A 22,801-nucleotide genomic window follows, 5' to 3' on the forward strand; every position below is an offset into this window, starting at 1 on the left:
GGCGCCGCCTATGTGGTCTCATCATTGATCTGAAAACACACACGGCCAACCTGTCAACCTGAGCTGTAAAGGCAGAAACAACTGAGGGGCACATGGGGCAACACAGCCGCGTAGAAGAGGGGCGGGGGGAGAACGTAAAAACAGGATATTCACTGATGTATGGTCGGGTGCCAGCCAGTGTGGCGTAGTGCGAATGAGAGCCAAGGAATGCCAAGTGTGGAGCTGAAAGAATAGAGAAACAAAAAAAGAGAAAGAAAAGAGAGCGAGATGAGGAGTGAGGGAGAGAATCAGCATGTCAGTCTCAAAGAAACGCAGCTGCTCCCACACGCTACAAAACAAGATGACTTCTTATCAGTGGCAAAGCAAAAACAGGAAAATAAATAAATCAAAGAGGGAACGTGGCACGAAAGCTGGCCCGCAGGGGGCGAGCCCTTCAGAGCCTGCTGAGGGAGGGAGGGAGAAGAAGAGAGGGAGAGAGAGAGCGAGAGAGCCTTGCGCTGCTAATCTAAACAGCTAGCATGTTGTATCAGAGAGACGTTTTATCCCATTTTGCATTATTCAAACTAGAAAAACTCCACTTGTTTCCAGTGAGATGAGCCTCTCTTAGGGTTCATCATAGGTCTTTGGTGTCTGAAATCATTTCCTGTTGGATCCCTGCAAGATACAAGCTAACAAGCTACAGATCCGAGCTATAGCTAGCGTATGCAAACATGGTGTTATATACTGAGCCCGGAACTTTGTTCATAAAGAGGAAATATTTATCAAATTAGCACACATTAAATTGGCAGTACATGTTAATATTTGCATTCAGAATCAACAGGGAGTAGAACAAGCAATGCATTGGAATTCAAGTTGCCATAGCAACGGTGAATATAATAAAATAAGTGGTTAACAGGTTTAATGGGCCAAAAGTGGGATTTGCATTGGAAACAGGTGGAAATTCCAGCATCTTAACTACTCAGAAGTAAAAGCAGTGTTTGCGGTTCACAGCTGCGTCATGAAGCCGGGACCGTTGGCTCTTCAGGGAGGAGTGTTATCTTTAATTCAAATAGTGCCGAGACGGCGCAGCCACAGCTCGCAGCATGGAGACTGGGTCACGCTCCCCACTAACATCACATGCACCAATGTTTTCCTAAAAGTTTCCTCAGTTAGCATCTTTTCCGCCACCCGCATCTCCTCATCTGGTCTGCTGACCAAAAGCATTCCAGGGTTGTGCTGACTGTATGGTTCAAAAGGTGATGAGCACACAACGTCCCTCCATTTGATCTTTTCCTGAATACAATCAACTGACATAACAAAGATCATCTTTTCTCTACAGCCACTGGAACAAGTTTAATTTACAGGCTGATAAAGTGGACGCAGCCTCAAAAGGTGGGTCTGACCTTTGCCCTGGTTCCGAGGAGGCAGCGGAGGGCCGTCGGCCACCGGGGAGGTGGTGAGATCGGTGGAGGCGCTGTACATCTGGTTGGTGAAGGCGCTGTAGGACAGGCGTTGCTGTTTGTCCCTCTGGCTAATGAAACCTGGTAAGGAGAGCTTGTCGTGGGGTGAGAGGCTGGAGGAGTGGCAGAAGCTCTGAGGTCGTGGAGAGCGGTCCTTCTTGATGGGACTGGGCTGCAGCGGGAAAGAGGAGTGGTTTGATGGTGCTGGGGCAGAGAGGGTAGCTACGCTAGCTAGCTAAGCCAGGGGTTTCCAGACCCAGCCCTTGGGGGACACCATCCTGCCGGGATTTCTGTCCTACCAGATAGACAGTGTCTTCACCTGGGATCCCACTGTCCTTGGTTAAAGCCATTTCTGTGTGGTGGGACAGAAAACCCGGCTGGATTGTGGGCCTTGAGGACCGGGCATGGACACCCTGAGTGAAGCTAAGTGAGATTTTTCATTTAAGTCCAGTTGTTAAGGTACAACTGAGTTCACCCACTGCAAAGTTACAAATGTTACAGCTCAGTGTTGATGCGAACACGTTAACATTTGACTTCCCGGAATTTTCCTGTGAATGGCTTTAACAGTGTGTGAGTCACCAAGCGAAACTGACCTTGTCGTCAAGGTCGTCATCGCTCTCGTCCATCTCCTCCAGTCTGAGGCTCCACTCATATTCCACATGGATGTGGGGGTTAAACTTCCCCTCTGCAGCCTGCACGAGCTGTCAAACACAAACACACACGATAAAAATTCGAGTTTATAACCAAACAACATGTGTAAGGAGTTAAGGAGCAATAAAATGTACTCGTTTAGAGAATTCACGGCCTCCCAAATGTTTCCTTCCAGGTTCATATTAGCGTTAATAATAAACATACACGAATGATTACTTCCACTCCGCTGTCACCGTCGCCTGCAGCTGCAGACAAACCTCTGACTGTTGCCGAGTGACATGATTAATCTGCTCAAAATGAGGCCAAGATTTTAGATTTAAGACCATCTAGGCTCCACAAGCATTCATTTTTGTGTTAGATTTTTTTTTTTACACTTTGTGCAGCTTGGCAGTTGTGTACTTACTGCCTCCTCACACTGAGTGTTCCTTAGTCGCCTGGCAACATCCAGCGCTGTCTCTCCATTCTGATTGGCTGAAAGCAGCAGAGGGACAATCGACAGTGAACGGCGCCATATGAGTGCACGGATGACTTCGACAGGCATCGGAGTGTCGAATGTTGTGACTCACTGATATCCGTCGCAGGTTTGCCCCTCAGGAGTAACTTGAGGCACTCGGGCTTCTCGTACATGCAGCAGTAATGCAGAGCGGTGTTTCCGTACTCCGTCTGCTTATCCAGGTTCCCACTGTGGAACACACACACACACACACACTCAGGTCAAAAGCCTCTGGGTTTTTTCCACGACATCAGGTTAATGCATGCTTAGGCAGGATTTTGTTATTTCTCACGAGGGGAAACTTTCAGAAATGTCCGTTAAAATGCTTTGAAGAGCAATTAAAATCAGTCGAGAGCGGCACCATTTGGTTGTGGGTAATGAGCTAATTGACACTGTAACAGCAGGTAAAATAATCCCCCCTTTAGCTCGCGGAAAGGCCGAGACAAATAAAACACAAATAAAGACTAAGCGTGGCAAAGTGAGTGCGCAGCTTTTAATTAGGGAGACAAGCACGCGGAGGATGCGCACGGTCGGGAAAGTGGTGGGTAAACAACTGAAAGGAGACGAATAAATTAAGGCAGAGAAGAAAAGTGCTTGACCCATTTCTTTTCTGCCTTGTGGGAACATGAGCAGAACGGTGAGCTGAGCTTTTCTGCGCTACTCCACTGCTTCACTGGAGCCCAAATCTCGATAATGGCAGCAGAAAGACAGACAGAGAGCGGATGATTCTAGTGTTTCGGTGAGAAAAAAAATCGTCTTTTATTGGGAGGCGTGTGTTTTAAATAACCTGCGTTTGTAAGCGTTTGTCAAATTTCAACTGTAAGTCCAAGCAACTCCAGTCTGTTATGTTTCCATAAACTATTTTAAAGACGAGGAAATACCTATTCTGCACCAGGAAGTCCACCAGGTGCAGCGAGGTCTGGTCAGCAGTCCGGACCGAGTAGTGCAGTGCTGTTTCCCCGGATTCCTGCAGGGGGCGATCAAACACAGCAAAGACACGGTGAGACCATCTTGGGCTGCATCCATTCTGCCTTCTCTGCCTCTCTGCGTCACTTTAGGGAGTTAGATCAGCTGCAGTCAACAAAATGGTTCACTAAAAGCATGTCAGCAGACACGGGGCCGAGATTTTACTAATTACTGATACAGCTGGGCCACTGGGAGCCTTTTGGTTGTGCCCTGCTGTGCATTGCTGGCTGAGGAAAGCTGAGCTGGGATGTTGCTGCGTGATGTAGCGACAGCAGCAGATCAGATAACAGTGAGTCAGGCCTCGCCGCGCAGACGGCAGCAGCTCCCCCGTCATCACCAGATATCCCCTTTGATTCCGCCGCTGCGTCGCACGCTTAATTTTTTATTAAAGATCCGCCGTGCCTGCGCTGACCTATTTCTGTCAGATTAAGTCTGATCACACGTGTTGTTCGCCGTACGCTATCTTGGCCATCCACCGCGTGTTGTTTTAACTTTCATTTGTGCCCGAAGCGCAAAAGGCTGAGGAAAGGAGAAAACAGAGCGAGTTAAATTTTAAAAAAAAAGGAGAAGCGGGGATTACGCCGCCGCAGATGTCGTCATCCGAGTAAATAACAGGCTCAGGATGAGATGTGGCGCAGGCTGCTGGAGATCACCACCTGCTGGCGAGGTTATCTGCCTGACTCAATATTTCCCAACTGTTAACGCCCAGTTAAAAAAAGAAAAGCACACAGAATAATTCAGCAACTGGTAGAAATGTGTCAGACCTGCTGGGAGCGCTGGTTAAAGAGCGTTTTTTTAGCTCGATTTTTCAGAATGGATGCGTGCGCAGGTCTGTCATTAGCCCATTACATGGTGGACTCACCGGCCCCACCTCCGGGAGCGGCTCCATCAGCTCTACTCCCTCGGCGTAAACCTGGATGAGGGTCAGCAGGTCCCTGGACTGAACCGCCTCGAACAGGTCGATCATCTTGGCCGCGGCGGACGAGCAGGTCTTCCTTGCGTACTTGTGGTCCACGTACTTGGCGTTTATGAACTCCTTCCTCACCGTCCTGTGCAGGGGGAGAGCAATTCAGCTTCTCTGTCAGAGTTTTGATGCATAGCCCCCACCCGCCATAGACCTCTACTGGCCCCCACGACTCACATGTCGCTGGATGGAGTGGGCTTTGGTGAAGGGGAGGGCAGGTTTCCCTCCATGATCTCATTGAAGCTGCTGTTCCCCACATTCTTGGCCAGCTGGGTCAGAACAGGAAACATGCGTCACATCCCAATTTCATCACTTCTGCCTCCTCATCGCCCTTTTCAGCCGCCTCACCAAGAGTTCCGAAGTTCCCAGCTTGTCCAGCTCCATGGACTGGATGCGGGAGATGTGGACCCCCATCTCCCGGTGGATGCCGGAGCACTCGATGCAGGTCAGGATCCCCAGGTTGGTGGACAGCCATTTGGGATCTGAAACATGAGGAACGACCAGTTGATGGTTGCTCCCCATTTTGATTGTGTTCACGCTGATAATTTGCCACCGATTCATTTCATCAGTGTCGGGCACGTCTGACATCACCAGCAGCGGAGGGGGGGGCACATTGAGTGACCTGCTGGCGTCGTGATGAACTGACCAGCATTGCCAGTGTGACCTTCTGATGCAATCTGAGAGATTTACGACTGAGCGATTAAAACCTACAGACGGGCCGTGCCTGCTGGGGGGACGAGGACGAGGACGAGGACGAGGACTCTGGTGTCTAACAACGGTGGCTGTGGTGGAGGTTTGTATCGGGCTGGTGAAGGGTCACAGGGTGCAGCAGGAATGATGAGCTGACGTGGGCTGACCTCTATATCTGATTACTGCTGAGGCTGCAACGATGTCTCATATAGGGAGATCAGGAGGGACTATAAAATTAGACAGAGTTGTCCTGTTTTTGCTCGGACCGGTGGGACCTTTCAAAGTCATGACGATGACCTTTCGGCCATAGTGTTAATTAATAAGTAGTGGAATAGGCGTCTAGCAGGGGAGCTAAATCTGGTGGCGCAGCGCTTCGACCTACATGTGGAAGGTGTCTTGTGCATGAAGCGGACGCAGAAGAAGACCGAGGACATGAGAAATGACCCCTCCCCACCCTACCCCACCCCCCACCTATCCTGCAGATTGCAGGGGTCGATGGAGCGCACGTGACTTATGTAACGCAGTGATGTAAGGTTGTTTCTCTAAGAGCAGGAATGCTTTATTTCCTCCCTTGGAGCATTAAGTCCCCCCATCGGCCGATGGACTGCTGCGTGCGTTATTGTTGACACAACAGTGTGTGTGTGTGTGTGTGTGCGTGTGTGTGTGAGAGAGAGAGGGCTCGACTCTACGCCATTAGTGCAGAGTCCTTGCATCCGTCTGTGGGGGAGGAGGATCAGGTTGTGTTCTGAATGCTAACAACCCTCACACACGCACACACATACACTTTTTCATTCAGTCGCCATCCCTCTAAAGTATGAACACACAAGTGCGCAGACACACACACACACACACGTCACAAATCAACGAAGATGCCGCTGATGTGTTTTTTGCAGGAAGTAAAGCAGATGTGCGCTGATGCGCAGCTGCGCTACACACCTGCAGCTCCGCAGTCACAGCAGAGTTCGTTGCCCGGCATGCGCAGCACGTCTTCTATGATGGCTTTGGTCAGGTCCTCCAAACCGTCCTCGCCGCCGCTGCTCTGCTCGCCGCGGAACGCCATGTTCAACGCCTCCTCCTTGCTGTTGGTCAGCACCGATATCCAGCTGGACAGGGGAGACAAGACAGTCACGCATGAACAGCTTGTGCAGAAGAACGTCCTCACAGCGAGCGTGGGAATCTCTGCCTGAAAGATCCTTCAACAACGAATCACTTGGATAAATATTTACAAATTCTTTTCTGAACATTCAAGAGGAAGAAAAAAAGTGAACACACCATTAAGAATGTAAATTTTAGCTATGTCATTAATGCTACGCTATCAAACAGAGGACAATAAACCTAAACTGCACATACAGATGTGAGGAGAACTTTTATTTATACCTCCTGATGTAATTTCCACCGTTATTCCCACCGCCCAAATTCAAGCTAATGCTACCACACACAGAGCTACAAAGAAAGAGCACTGGTTCATTTGCGTCAGTAAAATAAAGGCAAGACTCGTTAAGCCTGAAAGTGATTGAGTTGAGCGAAATCCCAACAGAACACTCAAAGTTTCATGGAAAAATCCCACAAAGATTCTGCGGCTGGAGATGCGTGACAACAGAGGAGCCTTTAGCTTCATCCCACAGGACCAAGACTACATGGAGATGCTGAACGCTGGAGCGTGTTTGGATGGTACATCCGCAGCATCGTGCATCGGAGGGCGGAACGAGCACGCCCAGAACAGAGTGGGACACAAGAGATTCAGAACGATTCTAACTAAGATTATCAAGGTGTAGCCATTAAAATTGACATCATCACCATAAAAATGAAAAAAAGTTCTTTCTCTTTTGGAGAAAAAATGGTTTCCAAACAAATTCAAATGCATATTTTTGCAGTAAACAAACATAATTAGCCCCTCCATTAGCTATTTTGCTCGAAGCAATACAACAAATTAGAGAGCCAAGTGAGTTTGTGCAGCACATTACTGTTCTAAGGCAATACTGGACCTAACCAGTGCCTGAATGTATGCGTGTGTGTGTGTGTGTGTGTGTGTGTGTGTGTGAGAGAGAGAGAGAGAGAGTTTTTACATAGAAACAGCAGTGTTTGGTTAAAATGACCTGAATTACCGTCGACCACAAATCGCTGTGCAACACTCAGCGCCACTTATAACATGATGGGACTAACACGCAGTTGAAGCTAGTTGCTGAAGGGAATGCCAGCACAACTCGTTATTACTCACATAATGAACTCTTGTTCATCCTCAGCTTGGAAATGATATGTCCGATTATCTGGGAAACAGAGGAAAACACACAAAATGTGAGTCAACTGTTGCGCGGAAACTGTGCTAATCCACTTTGAAAGGATTGTTGCGTGTTCATGTGTGAAACCTACGTGAAATGAGATCAAAGCACTTCCTGTCCTCTGCACTGGGTTTCACCTGGCAGGTGAGCAGGTTGAGTTTGACCGGCTGCCTATTGGACTGTTGGCAGAGAACAAAGACAATAGAAACTATTACAGACTGACACGATCGCATGGGGTGGGGAAGGCGCTGCACTCTTAAAGTGGGTCGGTCCGGGCCGCCTGTTGTCTTAATGGGTCCAGTTGGCACACGAAGGCTGAGCATTGTTTCCCGGCCAGCGCCTGGGCAGGGAGCGAGCCGAGCCACGTGCTGGCAAATGCAAACGGGGCGCGATCGTCCCTCGTAGCTCGGCTGCTCTGCTGGCAGCCCGCCACGTCCGCTAAAGTCACCTAGAGTTCAGTCGCCGGCTGAGCCCGAGACGAGAGGAGAGATGCTGCAGAGGAGGCCGAGGAACGACTGAATTCAGGGAACGAGCGTGACTCAGAACAGAAGAAGAAAGGAGGCACTTTAAAACCGCAGAGGAGAGAACCACTTCCTGTTTGAGCAGAGGGAAAATGACTGTGTGTAAATTGAAAACCACGTTCACCTGATAAACGCAATGAAAGAGGGAAATGGCCAATCGGGTTCACATTAACATCAACATGACGACATTAAGGAGGATTATTGTTGATTTATATCAATATAAGCGTTTAGATCTAATTAAAAAGAGATTATTGACACTATTTGCGATTAAATGAACCTTTTACATAAGGATTCTCACATTTTTAGAGCTCCAGGCTGGATTCTTTCAGTGGATCTATTTACTCTCCAAAGGCTCCCACTGGTAGAATGCACAAGACTTTATTTTATTGGTTTATTTATAGAATTTAAAAAGATCATCTTATAATGCGCACTGCCACAATTAGCCGGACTTGCGGTCTGTGCTGCGCGGCCCGGCAGATGTCTTTGTTCCAGGCACAGTGGGAGGTCAGGTCTCAGATGACAGACGGCGTCGCGGAATTAATCGGATTTTCTTAAATTCGGGTTTTGCTTTCGGTTCGGGGGAGAGTGCAGCTGCGCAGCAGAGCGGGCGACCACACGCCGTCTATGCGCGCTCTGCGATGAGTCACAGAGGTGCAGCAGAGCCAAGGAGGGAGGGGGAAGAGGGGCGAAATGTGGGTTGCCATGACAACCCATTTATGTCAATTCTGCTCCTGCCAGCCTCCAGACTGAGAATGCCCAACACTCCCCGCCCCCCCCCGCCCCCCCCAACATGATGTTCTCCCTTTGATCAGCTCAGTCGGTCCTGGAGGTCAGTGTTGTCAGCGCATGCGTGTGTGTGTGCAAAACACTTTACTCACTGTGGCATGAGAGATGGTGAGCATGCCCCCCTTCACTGAGCACTGCCTCCTCTGCCACACCTTCCTCAGCCTGCGAAAACAACGAAGGGGCCATTATCTCCCCCTCGGTGGACGCTGCCGTGAGGTTTTCCTCTCTTACCCGTCGCTCTTCTTCAGCAGGTAGCCCTTCTTCTCACTACCGAACTCCTTGTTCCCCTGCAGCTGGTGCATACTGTAGCCGCCCTGCTTGCTCTGCGAGTCCTGCACAAACCCAAAGAAACCGCTTAAACGTGCGGGTGGTGGACAGAAACGCCGCTGAGAGCCATGCTGCACGCACACCGAAGCACACCACCAACTCATCCAGCAACATCAAAGAACGGGGAGTCTCCTCTTCAGACCGACGTGAGAGCGCTAACGGGAAAAAAAAAAGAAATCTACAAGGCATGCTCTGCAACACCTCTGAGGGAAAGGGGGGGGGGGGGGGGGGCAAACCACTCTACTGTCAAGCAGAATAAACAGATAGCTGCCAGCATGCACAACGTCCACCAGCACTTACTCTTCTAGACTTGATTCCAGACAAGCAGAAGGCAGAAGGGGGGAGATAGAGGGGAGAGGTGTGAAAGATCCAGCTCAGGTGTCGGTGGTGAGTGTGAAACGCCGAAACTCCATGTGCATCATATAAAGGCTCACGGCGGGTGCGGTTATCAAAAGTGTCAACTTTGAGAGTGGTGCGGCGCAGCGGACTCGGAGTGTGGCTGTGTGAGAGCAGACGCACAGCTGCGGCGGACTGCGCGCCGCCGGTGCCGTGTGTGCCGTGGCGCTATGTCGGGCAGTGAGTGGTTCTCCACTGAGCAGCCAGTGAGGCACAACACTGGTCACCAGCAAAGCCTACCACACACTGGCTACCAGCATGGTACAGCACTGGGCACTCGCTCTGTGCTGCTGGAGACAAGCTCCAAACCTGGCAGTGGCCAGACTGAGAAGAGGGGGCTAAAAATCATCTGAGCGCCACCCGGCTGGTACGAGTGAGTCGGGGTCTGCTGGTGTTGTGCTGTTGTGTGTGGATGGGAACGGGGCGGGCGTGTCTGGGAGTGGGACGGCCTACCTCCTTCTGGTCCAGCTGGAGGGAGGACTTGATCAGATCCCTCAGGGCTGTGAGCTGCTTCTTTTCCTCATCCTGAGTTTGTTTGATCTAAAAGGATGAGGAGAAATATCCAAAGTTATGAGTGCTACGGATGCTTTAACTCCCACTGAAGCAGGTTTTGCAGGCATGTCTGCATTAGTGCATCTTAGCTTCCAAGTGACTCTACAGATTACATAACAGAAGTAGCCCAAAGAGTGCTGCATGCTGCGGGCACACAGAGGAGGAATGTGAAAAGACAGGAGAGATTCGGATTTCAGCTCTGTTTTGTCTACTTTGTCAAGCGTAACTTTCTTTAGATCTGCGATATTGTCTGATCGCCCCCCCCCTTCCCACTTCTGTTCTGAAAACTGCAGGGCTGCTGTGTTCTGGTAAAACTGCTGCATCAGGAGGACGCTCCCTGTGACTCAGCGTGCAGCACAACACACTCCACAGTAACTTTTATATGGACACGGTCAGCAACTTCCAACATCTCGACCAAACTAAAGCTCACGGTTTCTATCGTTAACCGGCGGCCTTTCAAATACGGGCCGATTAGTGTAAAACAATGCGAGTTTTCTTGCCCTGAAGAGCATCAGAGGACGGTGCTTACATTGTAAAGATCAGCTGCCAGCTTCTCGATGTACTGCTTCAGCTTGTCCGCCGTCTTCAGCCCATCTTGAAAGAAACTGAACACATAAAGGTCACGTCACAAAGGTGGACTGGACGAAGATAAGAGAGGACAATGTGTTCAGGTGTAAACGCTGAAGGTTACGCTGTCGGCCGACAGTGGCATGGTTCATGTCTGGCTCTGACCTCAGCTCCAAACAACAATTCTATCCTCTTTGCCTGTATTTTTGCATTTATTCTCCACACTCAGGATGCAATCAGGTGCTGATACATCCTGCGGTTAGCAACACTTTGATTACTCTAACGAGGAGGCTCTGTCACTTCAGGTTCAGCCCGTTCGGGATGCAGAGGTTGTCACGTGGCTATCACAGAGATGTCTCAACAGCATCTTGCTTTATTCAAGCCTGCAAAAACTTATTCTACAGGTGGTAAAAGACTGAGCGCCTTTCCCAGAGTTCCCCATGCAGAGAGGTTATTTCTCTAATCCACTGTAGCTACTCTGTCCATCAAGCATAGATTAATTTATTTTGACCCTCGCAACAGTGAGGTAACACAGACGTTCTGTTCCCGGCTGTGATGGAGCTGCGGTTCTGGTTCGGGGACAGCTCCCGCTTATTCACCCACGGAACACCGCAGCTGTCAGGACACATCCGGATGATGACCTGTGCATATTTATGAGCGCTATAGGCTCACACGCAACTGCAAGATCCATTAATCACCCAGGAGTAAAGTGACATCTACAGCTTTAACTCTCTTGTCTGTAGCGATGCACGAGCACCACGATGGGGAGGATTAAGGCGGGACTTACTTGCACTGTGCATGATAATACTTTATCAGGTTCTGGAGGAGGTCGACACCTTTCTTGGTCTTGATTTCATTTACTTTGATCAGGTACTGCAAAACAAAGAGTAGCGGAGCTCAGGATGTGACATCCAGGATGCTTCTTAAAGGGTTTTCAGGCTTAATGAGGAATCATGTGGTAGACATGAATGGATCCACTAAGCCTTGATAATCACATCAGGCTGCAGATGTTTAAAGTACGCTTTGATGTACGAGCCAGTGCCATTGTCTGTCTGGTAAACACAGCTCTTGTGAGAACACTCTGCAACTCTGCCTTGATCTGAAAAAAAAGTTTTTTTCAAAGGGATTATGAAAAATGTACCATCAAAATTATTACAAAAAGCCGCCGGAGGACGTGTTTTGTGATCAGCAGGCTCGGGCTGCGACGTCAAACAAACAAATTCGGGTGCCGTTCCCCATCGAACAGAAAGAATAAAAAATAATCCCAGTTAATCCCACAGAACCCTTCAAGCCCTGCGGCAAAAATTTCATCTCCTGCTTTTCCAGTCCTCTGGTGTCAACACTCAATCTGCTCCTTATGTCGCGTGTGTGGATTGGTGTGTATTAGCGTGCGCATGAGCGCGTGTGTACGACCAAATATCTGCGTGCGTGCGTGCGTGCGCTGGTCCTTTGTCTCCCTGACAGTGCTCGCTGGACGGGAGATTATCCACATTCTGTCTGAGCCCCGCGTGGCTCCAGTGTTTCGGAGGGGCCCGCCACATGTGCGTGATCCGATTCTTTTTAGCAAACGCGCAGCGGCAGCTGAGTCGGAGCAGAATAGAATACATCCTGCTGAGCAGTGCCCTCCCATGCTCTTTCTTTTAGGATGGGGGGAAAAAGGTGAAAGAAAACAGTAATCTGGTGATTGAGGAATACAGACATGGTTAAAGGGGGGGGGGGGTGACTACATTTGTCAAAGACAGATGAAAAACAAAGCACCAAATAATGTAACACTGGAATTCTTTGTGGAAATCGACCTCTTCTCCCAGCAATCAGCAGAATGGTGTGTTTAAAGAGTTCTCTGTGCTCGGTACCCCCAAAAAAAGGTGAATAACCGCAATGCACCCAACACCTGAGGACAGGTGGAGAGTGTGGGAGACGACCCACAGGGCAAACGGGGCCGCAGCGGGTTCGCTTGTGAATAATTCACACATCCCAGCTCAGTCCATTATGTAACTGGAGTAAAAAAACCAACAGGGTAAAACATTGAACAGTGCGTAGGTGTCGCCGCCCACTGCTATAGAAGTTTTTTGGCAGAGCGAGCTCCAACTGTTTGTTCAGATTCTCTGAACAAGCACGGTTGTTTTCCACTTGGAGCGCTCGGGTTTCTGGAAGTGGTCTGAGCATTAATATGCACACTTAAATGTTGTCATGGTTTCTAAGAAAGAGCAATAAGAACGACTAAAAAATCGGGCAACATCTGAAAACACTCAGAGCCAAATAAATTCAAGGGAGCAAGGGATCCGCGTTACACCTTCCCTCTCCGTGAACTCGTGCACAGATGTGAACACGACATGAAGCAATTCCATAAACTATTCAGCTCATCTCGGAGGAGGAGCGACATGATCTGGTGACGAAGGGTGCGTTTAATAACTGCGAACGACTGCTAAAAATAGCACCGCACGTGTGACGCTGCAGGTCGGATGAGTCCTTGAATTGTCAGATTTGTGATTTATAACACCAACTGCGATTCTGTTACGACAAAATTTCATTTGACCCAATTTTAGTAGTTTCATGAAACCGAAACTGCAAATTCATAAAAGAATATTGAGAGAGTTTGAAATTACACTTTTAACTGTAAATATTCAACAAAATGAGCATAAAAGCTTCAAGAAATCCTAAAAAAAAAAGCATTCAAATAAAAACCATCAGTTAGACAGATGCTCAATAATGATGAAGATTCCAAACAGTGCCACCTAGTGGACATTCCTGCTGTTCCAAAATGCTAAAAACAGTGGAAATCAGCTGAAATTCCAGCCCACAAATGTAAAGGCTACCGACGCCACGTACCTCGCACATCTGTAGCTGGAAAAGACGTCGCTCCTTCTCCATCTCCTCTGCTATTTCAGCCCCGGTGATCTCCGTGCGGATCATCCCGTGCTGCTTGGCGTGCTCTCGTTTCTCCTTCTCGATCTTTGTACTGACGCCGAGAAGACAGCCAGACGTTAGACGCACAACAACGGCAGTACTACAATAACCAGCATGGCGCAATCATGACGGCGCACACTCACAACTTGGCTTCATAGTCCTTCCATGCCTTGTCAAAGGGTTTCTTTATGTCCTAAAGGAGCAGGAGGACGGACATCAGCCAACAACAGAGAGGTCGCGGGGAGGATGAGGCGATTTGAAATGCTGGAGGAGTTCCAGAAAATTCCTCACAGCGCTCAGAATTTATACCTCGGATGGCGGCAGAGTGACCGCGGCCCCTCCTTGCACCCTGACCATCCGGGGTTCGTGACCCAGTGACTCCCCACTGGCCTCAGCACAGCACGGAGGCCGTGTTTACGTCTGCCAGATTTACAGTCTGATCTTTCAAACAACTCACAAATCTCCCTCTCTCACGTTCGCGCTGGCGCTGAAACGGAGAGCTTAATGCAGTGCTGACGAGGCATCTGCTCGACTCCATTTGGAGCCGAGGGGGGAGGGAGAAAGAAAAAGACTCCGGGGTGGAAACAGTCGTACGGTAAATCTTACCCCTTTCACGCCCTTCAAATCGCCCTTCAGCAGCGAGTCCAGAGTGAAGATCACATTGTGGCTGAGACTCTGGAGCTGGACGAAGACACAAAATAGGGACAAAGTGAAAGACACTGGGATGTACAGCGGCTTGGACGGCTTGGACCGGGCAGGAGGGTGCTGACAGTCTGAAAATGCACCTCCGCTCATACTTTTGGGAGGTTTTGTCAGTGTGAAAATGTTTTCAAGGTTTAAGTCCAAATTGTGGACAATGATGGCGAATAAATGGTGTGGCTCTGATGCAGAAACAAATGAACCGGTGGTCCAGAGCGGCATAAACCACAGAGTGATGTTGGTTAGCACAGTCAGGCTCAGGAGCTCTAAAGAGAGGGTTTAGCAAGGCCGTTTCCAACAGCTCCGAGCATTTAGAGGGACTTAAATGCCAGGTCCAGACAGACACACAGCAGCAACCAAGGAAGTTCTCTTAATGGGCGCTAATGTGCTTCTTAAGTGCTTGTCCTGCACAGGCTCAAGTCAGAATCAATCTTGTGCCGGCTGACTGTGCGGACGCCCCATCAGCATGTTCAGGAACTCAGAAACGGCCTCTCTGCAGTTGCAGTTTCGCTAAATGTGTCGTTCTAACAATACGAAGCACAAACTGAGCAGCTTCGCCCAGAAAATCCTACATTTCGGGGGACAGCGTGTGAAGAGAGTATTATAAAAATAGTCTTTTTTGCCCTGCCGGCAAGCGTATTTACAGAGCCTAATCTCACTGTCAGCCACACAGGAAGAGACGTGAGAGCGGGCGCCGGCTCATCTTCCAACAACAAGCACTCGAGGAGGGTTCAAACAGGACACGGTATTCAACGCAAACATCAGGGGAAATCCACACAGGAACCGCGCCTGGGGAGGAAAAACTGGAAAAAGCTGCGCAGAAATGAATGAATTGTTACGCTCCTGACCTCTTCGGCTACCCGTTCCCCTCGTCTTAACCAGAAAGCCAAATCCTAAACCAATTAGAGCAGGGAAGACACGGGAAAACAAGCTCTGCGTCCACGTGAGGACGGACCCGCTGAAGCGGAGTGGGCGGCTTATTGGTCTAATCGTGTTTGAGGCCCGCGAGCGCTGACGTGCGCGACTCACCAGGTTCTTCAGCAGCGCCGACAGCTCCTTGGTGAGAGAGGAGAACTTGACGAAGGCCGTCCCCAGGTCGGGGTTGTCCCGGCTGATGAAGTTGCTGCCGAATTTGTCCAGAGCCTGAGTGTAGTTGTCCTCATTCTGGACGTGGTCTGAAAGAGGGAAAAGCTGATGCAGCAAAAACACCCTCGAATACGCAACTGAAAGCTGAAAACAAGAGGCTTTTAGCAAGAATGGAAATCCCCGCAGGCAAACAAGGCAGATGTCTCAGAAATAGGAGCAGAAACTTTGGAGGAATCCTCGAAAGAGGAGTCCTGCCTAGAGTAATGAATCCTTATCAAATCAAATCAATCTTTATTTATATAGCGTCTTATACAATCAAAACTGTTTCAAGGCGCTTTCCAGAATCCCAGGGCCTGACCCCAGACAAGCAACAGTGGCAAGGAAAAACTCCCCTTTAACAGGAAGAAACCTTGAGCAGGACCAGGCTCATGTAGGGGGACCCTCCTGCTGATGGGGGGGTGGGTAGAGGAGAGGAGAGGAGAGGAGAGGAGAGGAGAGGAGAGGAGAGGAGAGGAGAGGAGAGGAGAGGAGAGGAGAGGAGAGGAGAGGAGATGGGAGGAGAGGAGAGGAGAGGAGAGGAGAGGAGAGGAGAGGAGAGGAGAGGAGGGGAGGGGAGGGGAGAGGAGAGGAGGGGAGAGGAGAGGAGAGGAGAGGAGAGGAGAGGAGAGGAGAGGAGAGGAGAGGAGAGGAGAGGAGATGGGAGGAGAGGAGAGGAGAGGAGAGGAGAGGAGAGGAGAGGAGAGGGGAGAGGAGAGGAGAGGAGAGGAGAGGAGAGGAGAGGAGAGGAGAGGAGAGGAGAGGAGAGGAGAGGAGAGGAGAGGAGAGAAACCCACACAAAAACACACTATTTATCAGCGGGTCAGCGGCTTATGGAAGCAGCAAATGTCTGGGGGAGCCGTATGGCTCCGGGAGCCGTCAGTCTGTCCTGGACATTAGCGGGAGAATCCTGATGGAAGCGTGGAGCAGCTCCGTGATCACAGCTGTTCCATTTCTGACATGAGTTCATAAGTTCCAACCGTTTCCTCCTGTTGCAACACACCAGGGCCCCAACAGCAGCGATTCCTCCGCTCAAATCAAACGGATTGAGGATGCCTCCGTGCACGCGGCCGCAACTGCTCAGCAACGTCTTTTTAAACAGCTAGCTAGGGCGAGGAGCTCGGGCGACAGAAACAAAGGAGTCTTTTATGGCGACAATCATCTCAAACTGTCAATTTAGAGGGAGGAGGCTGCTTTTCCTGGAAATTACAGAGGATCAGCGTCACAGCAATGAGCCGACCTGAACTCAGGTGTTTCTGTGGGAGCCTTGGTGCACACACACACACACACACACACAAACACACACACACACTGAACACCATCTATCCATACATCTATCCTCACCTTGACCTGAATTGTAGATGGCCTTCACCGACTTCTTGACTTTCTGCAGGGAGGTCCGGTCCTGGTCCAATGCCTGAAAAAGACAAGACGCTCATGAAGCACGACGATGGTTTAATAATTGGGATAATTCGGAGTGTGTGTATCTGCTGAGCCGTGCAGCGCGTGCACACGACCAAATGAGATCACACTCGCTGTGGAACATGACCCGAATGTGGCAGAAATCATTATTTCAACACTGCTGGAGCGACGCCGGCGTTCACCGAGGGCAGAATAAGTAAATGCCCGGCAAATTCTCTCCAATTTCCTATTTCTGGATGTTTAAATGTTGAGATGGCTGCATGTATTGTTACAACCAGTCGCTCCCTCGCAGCCAGAGATTAATGTCTCAGCGTACGGAGGAAAAAGGCGGCGGGGAGTTGAAATAATGGCTGACGCAAAGGGAAAACACTCCACAGATGCTATAGATCACAGCACCGGCTCCTCGTGCGCGGGTATATTTACGGAAAATCCCACAAAGCTGAGCTAGTTTGACCTCTGGACCGAATGACCAATCATCCCTGGAAAAACGGCTCTGCGGGAGAAGATTCATCATCATAAACGTCACAGTAAATAAGAAAATCTCCCTCTGTGTGCTTGGTAATAAACACACGGCTGGATATTCTTGTGTTAGAGGTTTGAGCCGTGCCCTGATTTCAGCTAATGATAGCTCCATTTCATTTAAGGCGACGGGTCCCATTTTTAGCCCTCCTCTCTAAATTTTTGATGCGTTCCGCTTTATTTTAACTGCCCAGTAGAAAAATCTCATAACTCTAACTCACATTAGCCGCTAAACAGATCTTTCTGATCTGTACCTGGGCTGGCGGCCTCATTATGGAGCTCCCTGTCTGCTGTAAATAAGACTTTAAAGGTATTTCATTCCATGTTTATGGTCTCCTGATAATGACTATAATGACAGAGCCAACATAAACAGTTAAATGATGAGAAAGCCTCACTCATATCTTGATTGTGTTATCGTGAAGCCACACATACCTCAGTGTTTTTACAGCCCTGTACTTCAAAAAGCTAATAACCCCCAACATGACACTTTGGCTGACTGTAAGAAGCCGGAATTGTCTGAAAAAGAAAGACACTTCGCCTCCTTGACCTCCAAAAAGAATTCCACTTGTTGACCTTGATGTTCCGCGTCCAACAAAGTGAGTTGAAGTTAGCATAGACCATTTTTGTCTACAGGACAACCACATCTAAGGTTAGCACTGCTGCTAGCTAAGCACGTGCAACAAAACTCAGGACGATTATTAAAGCATCGGCTAAATAATTCAATGATTCCAGAGAGGCTTGCTAACCATACCGCAGCCTGCCACAAGAGGGCATTCACGGTGCACTGCCATAACTCTGAGGATCTCTCATCTCCCAGTTGTTTAAAGATTAGCATTTTAGATGGATTCACATTCGAAAGTAGCTCCGGAAGATAAACACAGAAAAAAAGGTGAGTGCATTCATCTGTCGCGAGGTAATCTCTCGCACTGTAAGAGCTAACGTCCCCATGGCAACTGACATGTTTGCTAACAGGCTGCTTCCTCTCAGAGCTGCTCTTTGCGACACTCAAACCCCACCCGTGTTACTCAGCCGCGCCTGTCCGTGCTCAAACGCCTCCGAAGCAAATCTGTGATTATTTGGGGGGGGGGTTGCAGCGTAGCGATTAGGATGAAGAGCTCGGAGCAGATTGACTCTTGTGGCTCTGGTGGTGAGCGTGTCACCACCCAGAGGTCACCCATAATCCCCTCTGTTTGCGCTTGTAATTAAATATTTAGCTGCACCATGAACAACTCAGTTAAACTCTGTACATTAGCCCAAATGTCAAAGCTTTATTATATCTGTGAGGAAGGAAAAGTATTTCTACGCTGGCCAGCTGTGGTAATTTGGATGTAGAAACTTTCCAGGAGAGGGAGAGAAAAAAAATAAAATAAATGAGCTGTTGATTCTTTGCAAACCCTTGGCAACAGGCAAGAATGCGTCCAACCTCTGCTCTCTAAAAAGGGCAAAACTGACTGAACGGAGTCCAAGGAGTGTTTCTATCTGCCAGATACCAGCAGCAAGCTCCAACTACAGGGGATTAGCAAGTGTAGCAACGCCAGCGGAACATCTGCGGCCGCTCGTCTCTCCACACGGACATCAGGTGATGGGCATGGAGGATCCATTTCATGGCGCGGGGTGGAAAAGAACGATAGAACGGGGGATAATTCAGGGTGGCGACCGAGAGAAGGAGCCGTTTGTGCTGCTAAAGTCGCCATGCTGGCGTCAGAGTGCTTTCCGAGGGGGTCAAGGGCCAAATTGAAGGGTGGCGGCCCGAGAACGGCGCCTGGTTCCGTGAGACGATTTAGTCTGACGCGAAACAAAGAGATGTAAAAATATAAAGACATTTTTCTGCTTTCTGACTGTGTAAACTTTATTATAACCTTGTACTTAAAAACAAAAATAGCTCCCAAACATGTGGCCCGTGGGTCAGTGGAGACAGACTTCCTGGTTCAAGGAAGGAACCACACAATCACTCAGTCATGCCCAGGAGGTCGAGGCCTCAGCGGATAATTGGTGGTTGGAGTGACTGGGCATGAGCGGCTGGAGGCCGTCTCAGCTTCACGCTTCCTGCCCGAGGCCTTATCCCCCCTCCGCAGCCCTGCCGCTTCCCCTGCAGCCGTCCTTTGACAGGAAGCAGGAAGCGTCCGGGCCTCGGTCCCGGGTCGTCAGCACTTCGTCTAATGACACCAACTGCTCCCTGCTGACAGCTGAAGAGCAAACACGCTGCGGTGGCAGAGCTCTTCTCCACATTCCTGCACTGTCACTCCGCGCCCCCCCCCCTGAACTCGCTCTCCTCCTCCTCTCACCATCATCAGCTCAGAGTGGAAATAATGGGAAGCTGTGAGACATCAATTGGGACACAAGCGAGGTCTTATGGCAGAGCTTCCTCTTCACCAAGCAGACACGTGGTCACCCGGATTCTCCGAATCGCTAATATGCTAATTATTTCCAAGGGTTAGGGTTGAACTGAAGAGGAACAGGAAAGGCAACAACGATCAAAGGGCTTCCTGGGATCCAGGAGAACATCTACCGAGGAAAAGAAATGTCCAGTTTTCACACATACAAACGTCCGCTCAACAAACAGCTCATCTGTGGACACGTGTTGCACCAGTCTGGCTTTTATTACAGCCAAAATGAAATGTCACGGAGGCAATGCATCTGTCTGTGTGTGTGTGTGTGTGTGTGTGTGTGTGTGTGTGTGTGTGTGTTGAGTCTATGTGGCATGACTCAAGCAGGAAGGGCGGGGAGCCATTTTCATTGGCAGGGAACAAGCGCACATCCCTTTAACTGGGCCGGCAGCCGGAGAGGCCGACAGCTCTCCAAGTGGAATGGGAAAAATGAGAGGATGTAACATTTCCAAAAGCAGCTGAGGTCAGACAACCTATTTCTCACACACAAACACACAAACACACACACACGAAGGAGGGAGGGTGGGAATGATGGACTGCCCGTGGCTTTGGTTTTGGCTTGGAGGTGTGTTAGCATGACCGCATGACTGATGGAGTGTAACTGAAACAGCAAATGTGACAAGTGAGGGGTCAAAGTTGATAAGGATCAATCAGCATCTGGTTCTGATAGGGAAAAAAAGGGTTTTTTTGGACTGGGGGGGGGGGTCTGTTGGCCCTGTTAGCCAATCAAAACTAGCCTTACTGGATGCTTTTATCTCCTAAAGTGTATGCTACAGATACATTCATCCCAGCAGAGGAAATCAGTAAATCTGATCAATAACTACTGGGAACACAAGCAGGCCTAATTCAACAGCAGGACTAGCTTAGCGTCACCACGTCCGCATCTGCCTGTGTTATTGTTTGAAGCAGACTTTCCAGCAGGGTTTGCATTTGCGTCGCCTTCCCGCCCCCGTGTGCACCATCAGTTTACATTTAGGATGAAACATCTACTCGGCATGTTGCAAACATGAGCGGCTAATGCATTAGCCTCCACGACGGGTGGGTGGACGGCGTTCTCCGCCACCGCCATTAGCCCAGCTAGTCAGAGAGAAACACGAGCTGTTTTCTGTGCGAGTGCGACGCTGCAGATGTTTGGACGCTCGATCCAGGAAGTGACACGGGCAGCTAGCCGTGCACTCGCTGGTGCTACGTTCACACATCATGCAGCGGCTTTCCTCACCGAGGAAGCGCTCGCTTTCAGCATCCCGCCCACACAGCTGCCGCCTCTGCTGAGCTTCACAGCTAACAAACGCCACGCTCGCCATCCTCACGGCGTTCTGCTGGTTCTCAGGCCCCAGTTCAAGACGAGAACGCGAAATGTTCCGTCCACAAAAACCTCAACAAGGTGAGAGGTGTTTGAAATGGAGATGAGAGCAACTTTGGGGCTATACATCAAAGCTGGAATAAGGAACAAAGCTCTTTTTGGCTGCATCTGCTTTAAACATTGAGAGGACAAAACACTGTATTTGAATATTGACCATTTATAACACGATATAAGACAAAGCTAACAAGTACGAGCATTATCTTATGCGTGGCATTGATTAGCTTGTTAAAAGCAGCCTCCTGTGACGGTTTATCTTTGCTGATAAGACGCGCCGTCAGAACGATTCCTCTGAGCCACTGAACAGCATTCCTGCACACCGCTCGGTCATGAGCCTCCGCGGAGGGCTTTGCTGCATTCCTTGAAGTTTTTTCCCTGCAGAACCCTCTCGGATTTCACGCTCCGGCTGGGTGACGCAGCAACTATTCCAAACCCACAGGTGTATTCACTCCCACGCGCCATTTGGACGCCCAGACATCTGAACAAATAGAAATAAGGCTCGACTGTGACACCCAACCGCAGCTATAACCGCGGCTAATGTGCCTTTTTAATACGCGCACCGTATCAACGGTCGTTTCTGATGGCTGCTGCCTCCGGGTTTGACCGCCCTCCGTGGTCACATGGCCCTCTCTGGTCACAGTAGTATCAAACCACAACACTGGAAAGCTGCATCAGCCACTGGGCCGTGGCGAACGCATTCTCCGGGCCAAACGGCATCAAAGCGCGGACGGGGATGCTCTGTTTGCCCCTCAGGCCACAGCAAGGCATCAACAGTCATCAGAGGACGCCACGTGAGGCGCCGACGGTCGCCGCGACAACCCTGGGACGGTGGTCCTAGAAGGACGACCATGTTTGACGCTTTAGTTGTCATGAAGCAGACATATTTAGCCCTGTTGGTGACCACCCACCTGGCGGCTGTTTAAACCGCCTCATCAGTTGACCTACAAAAACGTGATAGCAAGCGCTCGCGCGGTTGAGCCACTGATGGTATGTGTCCGCCGCGGATTAAACGGGATGTTGGCGATGAAAAACCTCCCGACGCCGTTCACACGGGAGAGCAGAGCGGCAGACAGATGCCAACAGGGGCCCCGCTCTTCTTCACCTAATTCCGGGGGAACAGCGCGGGGATCAGCGTCTGGGCCGGGGGCTAATCCGCCGGCGGCTAACGGCCATTGATGCTATACGCAGTGCAGCTGCGGCAGGAAGGTAGGACAACAGCTGCGGCCCTGCGGTCCGATTATCAGATTTCAGCCGCCGACAGCAAACAAGGCCACAAACAAGCAGCGGCGGCACCTCTCCTCCCGCCGCGGGGGGCAAATTAGAAAATGGCTTAGCGCTCTGTTCATGTTTTTAGGGGGAGATTAGGAGGGACACCTCTGCTCAGATGCTCTTTTATCCCAGACCTCATCGGCAGCGGCAGGTTAATGGTCTTCTTCTGTGGTTTTCTTTTCATCCTCCGTCACGTCTACAGCCGCCTGAAGCCACCGCGTTTACCGCCAATGCTTAAACGCTTCTCCGCTCGTCTCGATGCCGCTTCTGGCGTAAACAGACGTCGACCGACGCTAATTTTACAACATCGCCTGCTTAACGAGCCCATTCGCCGCATTTCGGCGACGCGGGGGACAAATATGGAAACAAAAGGCGCAACTTCAATAATTGAACTCGACACAGCTGTGCTTCTTAAATAGCCAGCGCTCGCTTTTGTTATGCAAAGCCAGGCCCCATGAAATGCGCCTCGTCTGCTTCCCCGTTCT

At 50.0% G+C, this 22,801-nt stretch overlaps 1 protein-coding gene across 10 annotated transcripts in view; it reads right to left on the minus strand.

Moving 5' to 3' along the window:
• Nucleotides 1–22,801, minus strand: part of asap1b (ArfGAP with SH3 domain, ankyrin repeat and PH domain 1b) — a 30,418-nt gene that overhangs the window by 3,400 nt on the left and 4,217 nt on the right. For 4 of the 10 annotated variants that reach the window (XM_029842510.1, XM_029842509.1, XM_029842506.1 and 1 more), the window contains exons 2-23: nt 16,704–16,776; nt 15,267–15,412; nt 14,145–14,219; nt 13,682–13,731; nt 13,461–13,590; nt 11,419–11,504; nt 10,594–10,669; nt 9,966–10,052; nt 9,417–9,425; nt 9,021–9,121; nt 8,882–8,951; nt 7,574–7,661; nt 7,422–7,470; nt 6,140–6,306; nt 4,862–4,995; nt 4,691–4,782; nt 4,412–4,598; nt 3,465–3,550; nt 2,657–2,772; nt 2,494–2,561; nt 2,033–2,140; nt 1,383–1,611 (exon numbers count right to left, since the gene is read on the minus strand). In XM_029842510.1, coding sequence (XP_029698370.1) covers nt 1,383–1,611; nt 2,033–2,140; nt 2,494–2,561; nt 2,657–2,772; nt 3,465–3,550; nt 4,412–4,598; nt 4,691–4,782; nt 4,862–4,995; nt 6,140–6,306; nt 7,422–7,470; nt 7,574–7,661; nt 8,882–8,951; nt 9,021–9,121; nt 9,417–9,425; nt 9,966–10,052; nt 10,594–10,669; nt 11,419–11,504; nt 13,461–13,590; nt 13,682–13,731; nt 14,145–14,219; nt 15,267–15,412; nt 16,704–16,776 — 2,227 coding nt within the window. The other 6 variants (XM_029842512.1, XM_029842511.1, XM_011608027.2 and 3 more) reach the window with 3 other exon arrangements.

Source organism: Takifugu rubripes, chromosome 10, assembly GCF_901000725.2.
Source record: "Takifugu rubripes chromosome 10, fTakRub1.2, whole genome shotgun sequence".
NCBI lineage: Eukaryota > Metazoa > Chordata > Actinopteri > Tetraodontiformes > Tetraodontidae > Takifugu > Takifugu rubripes.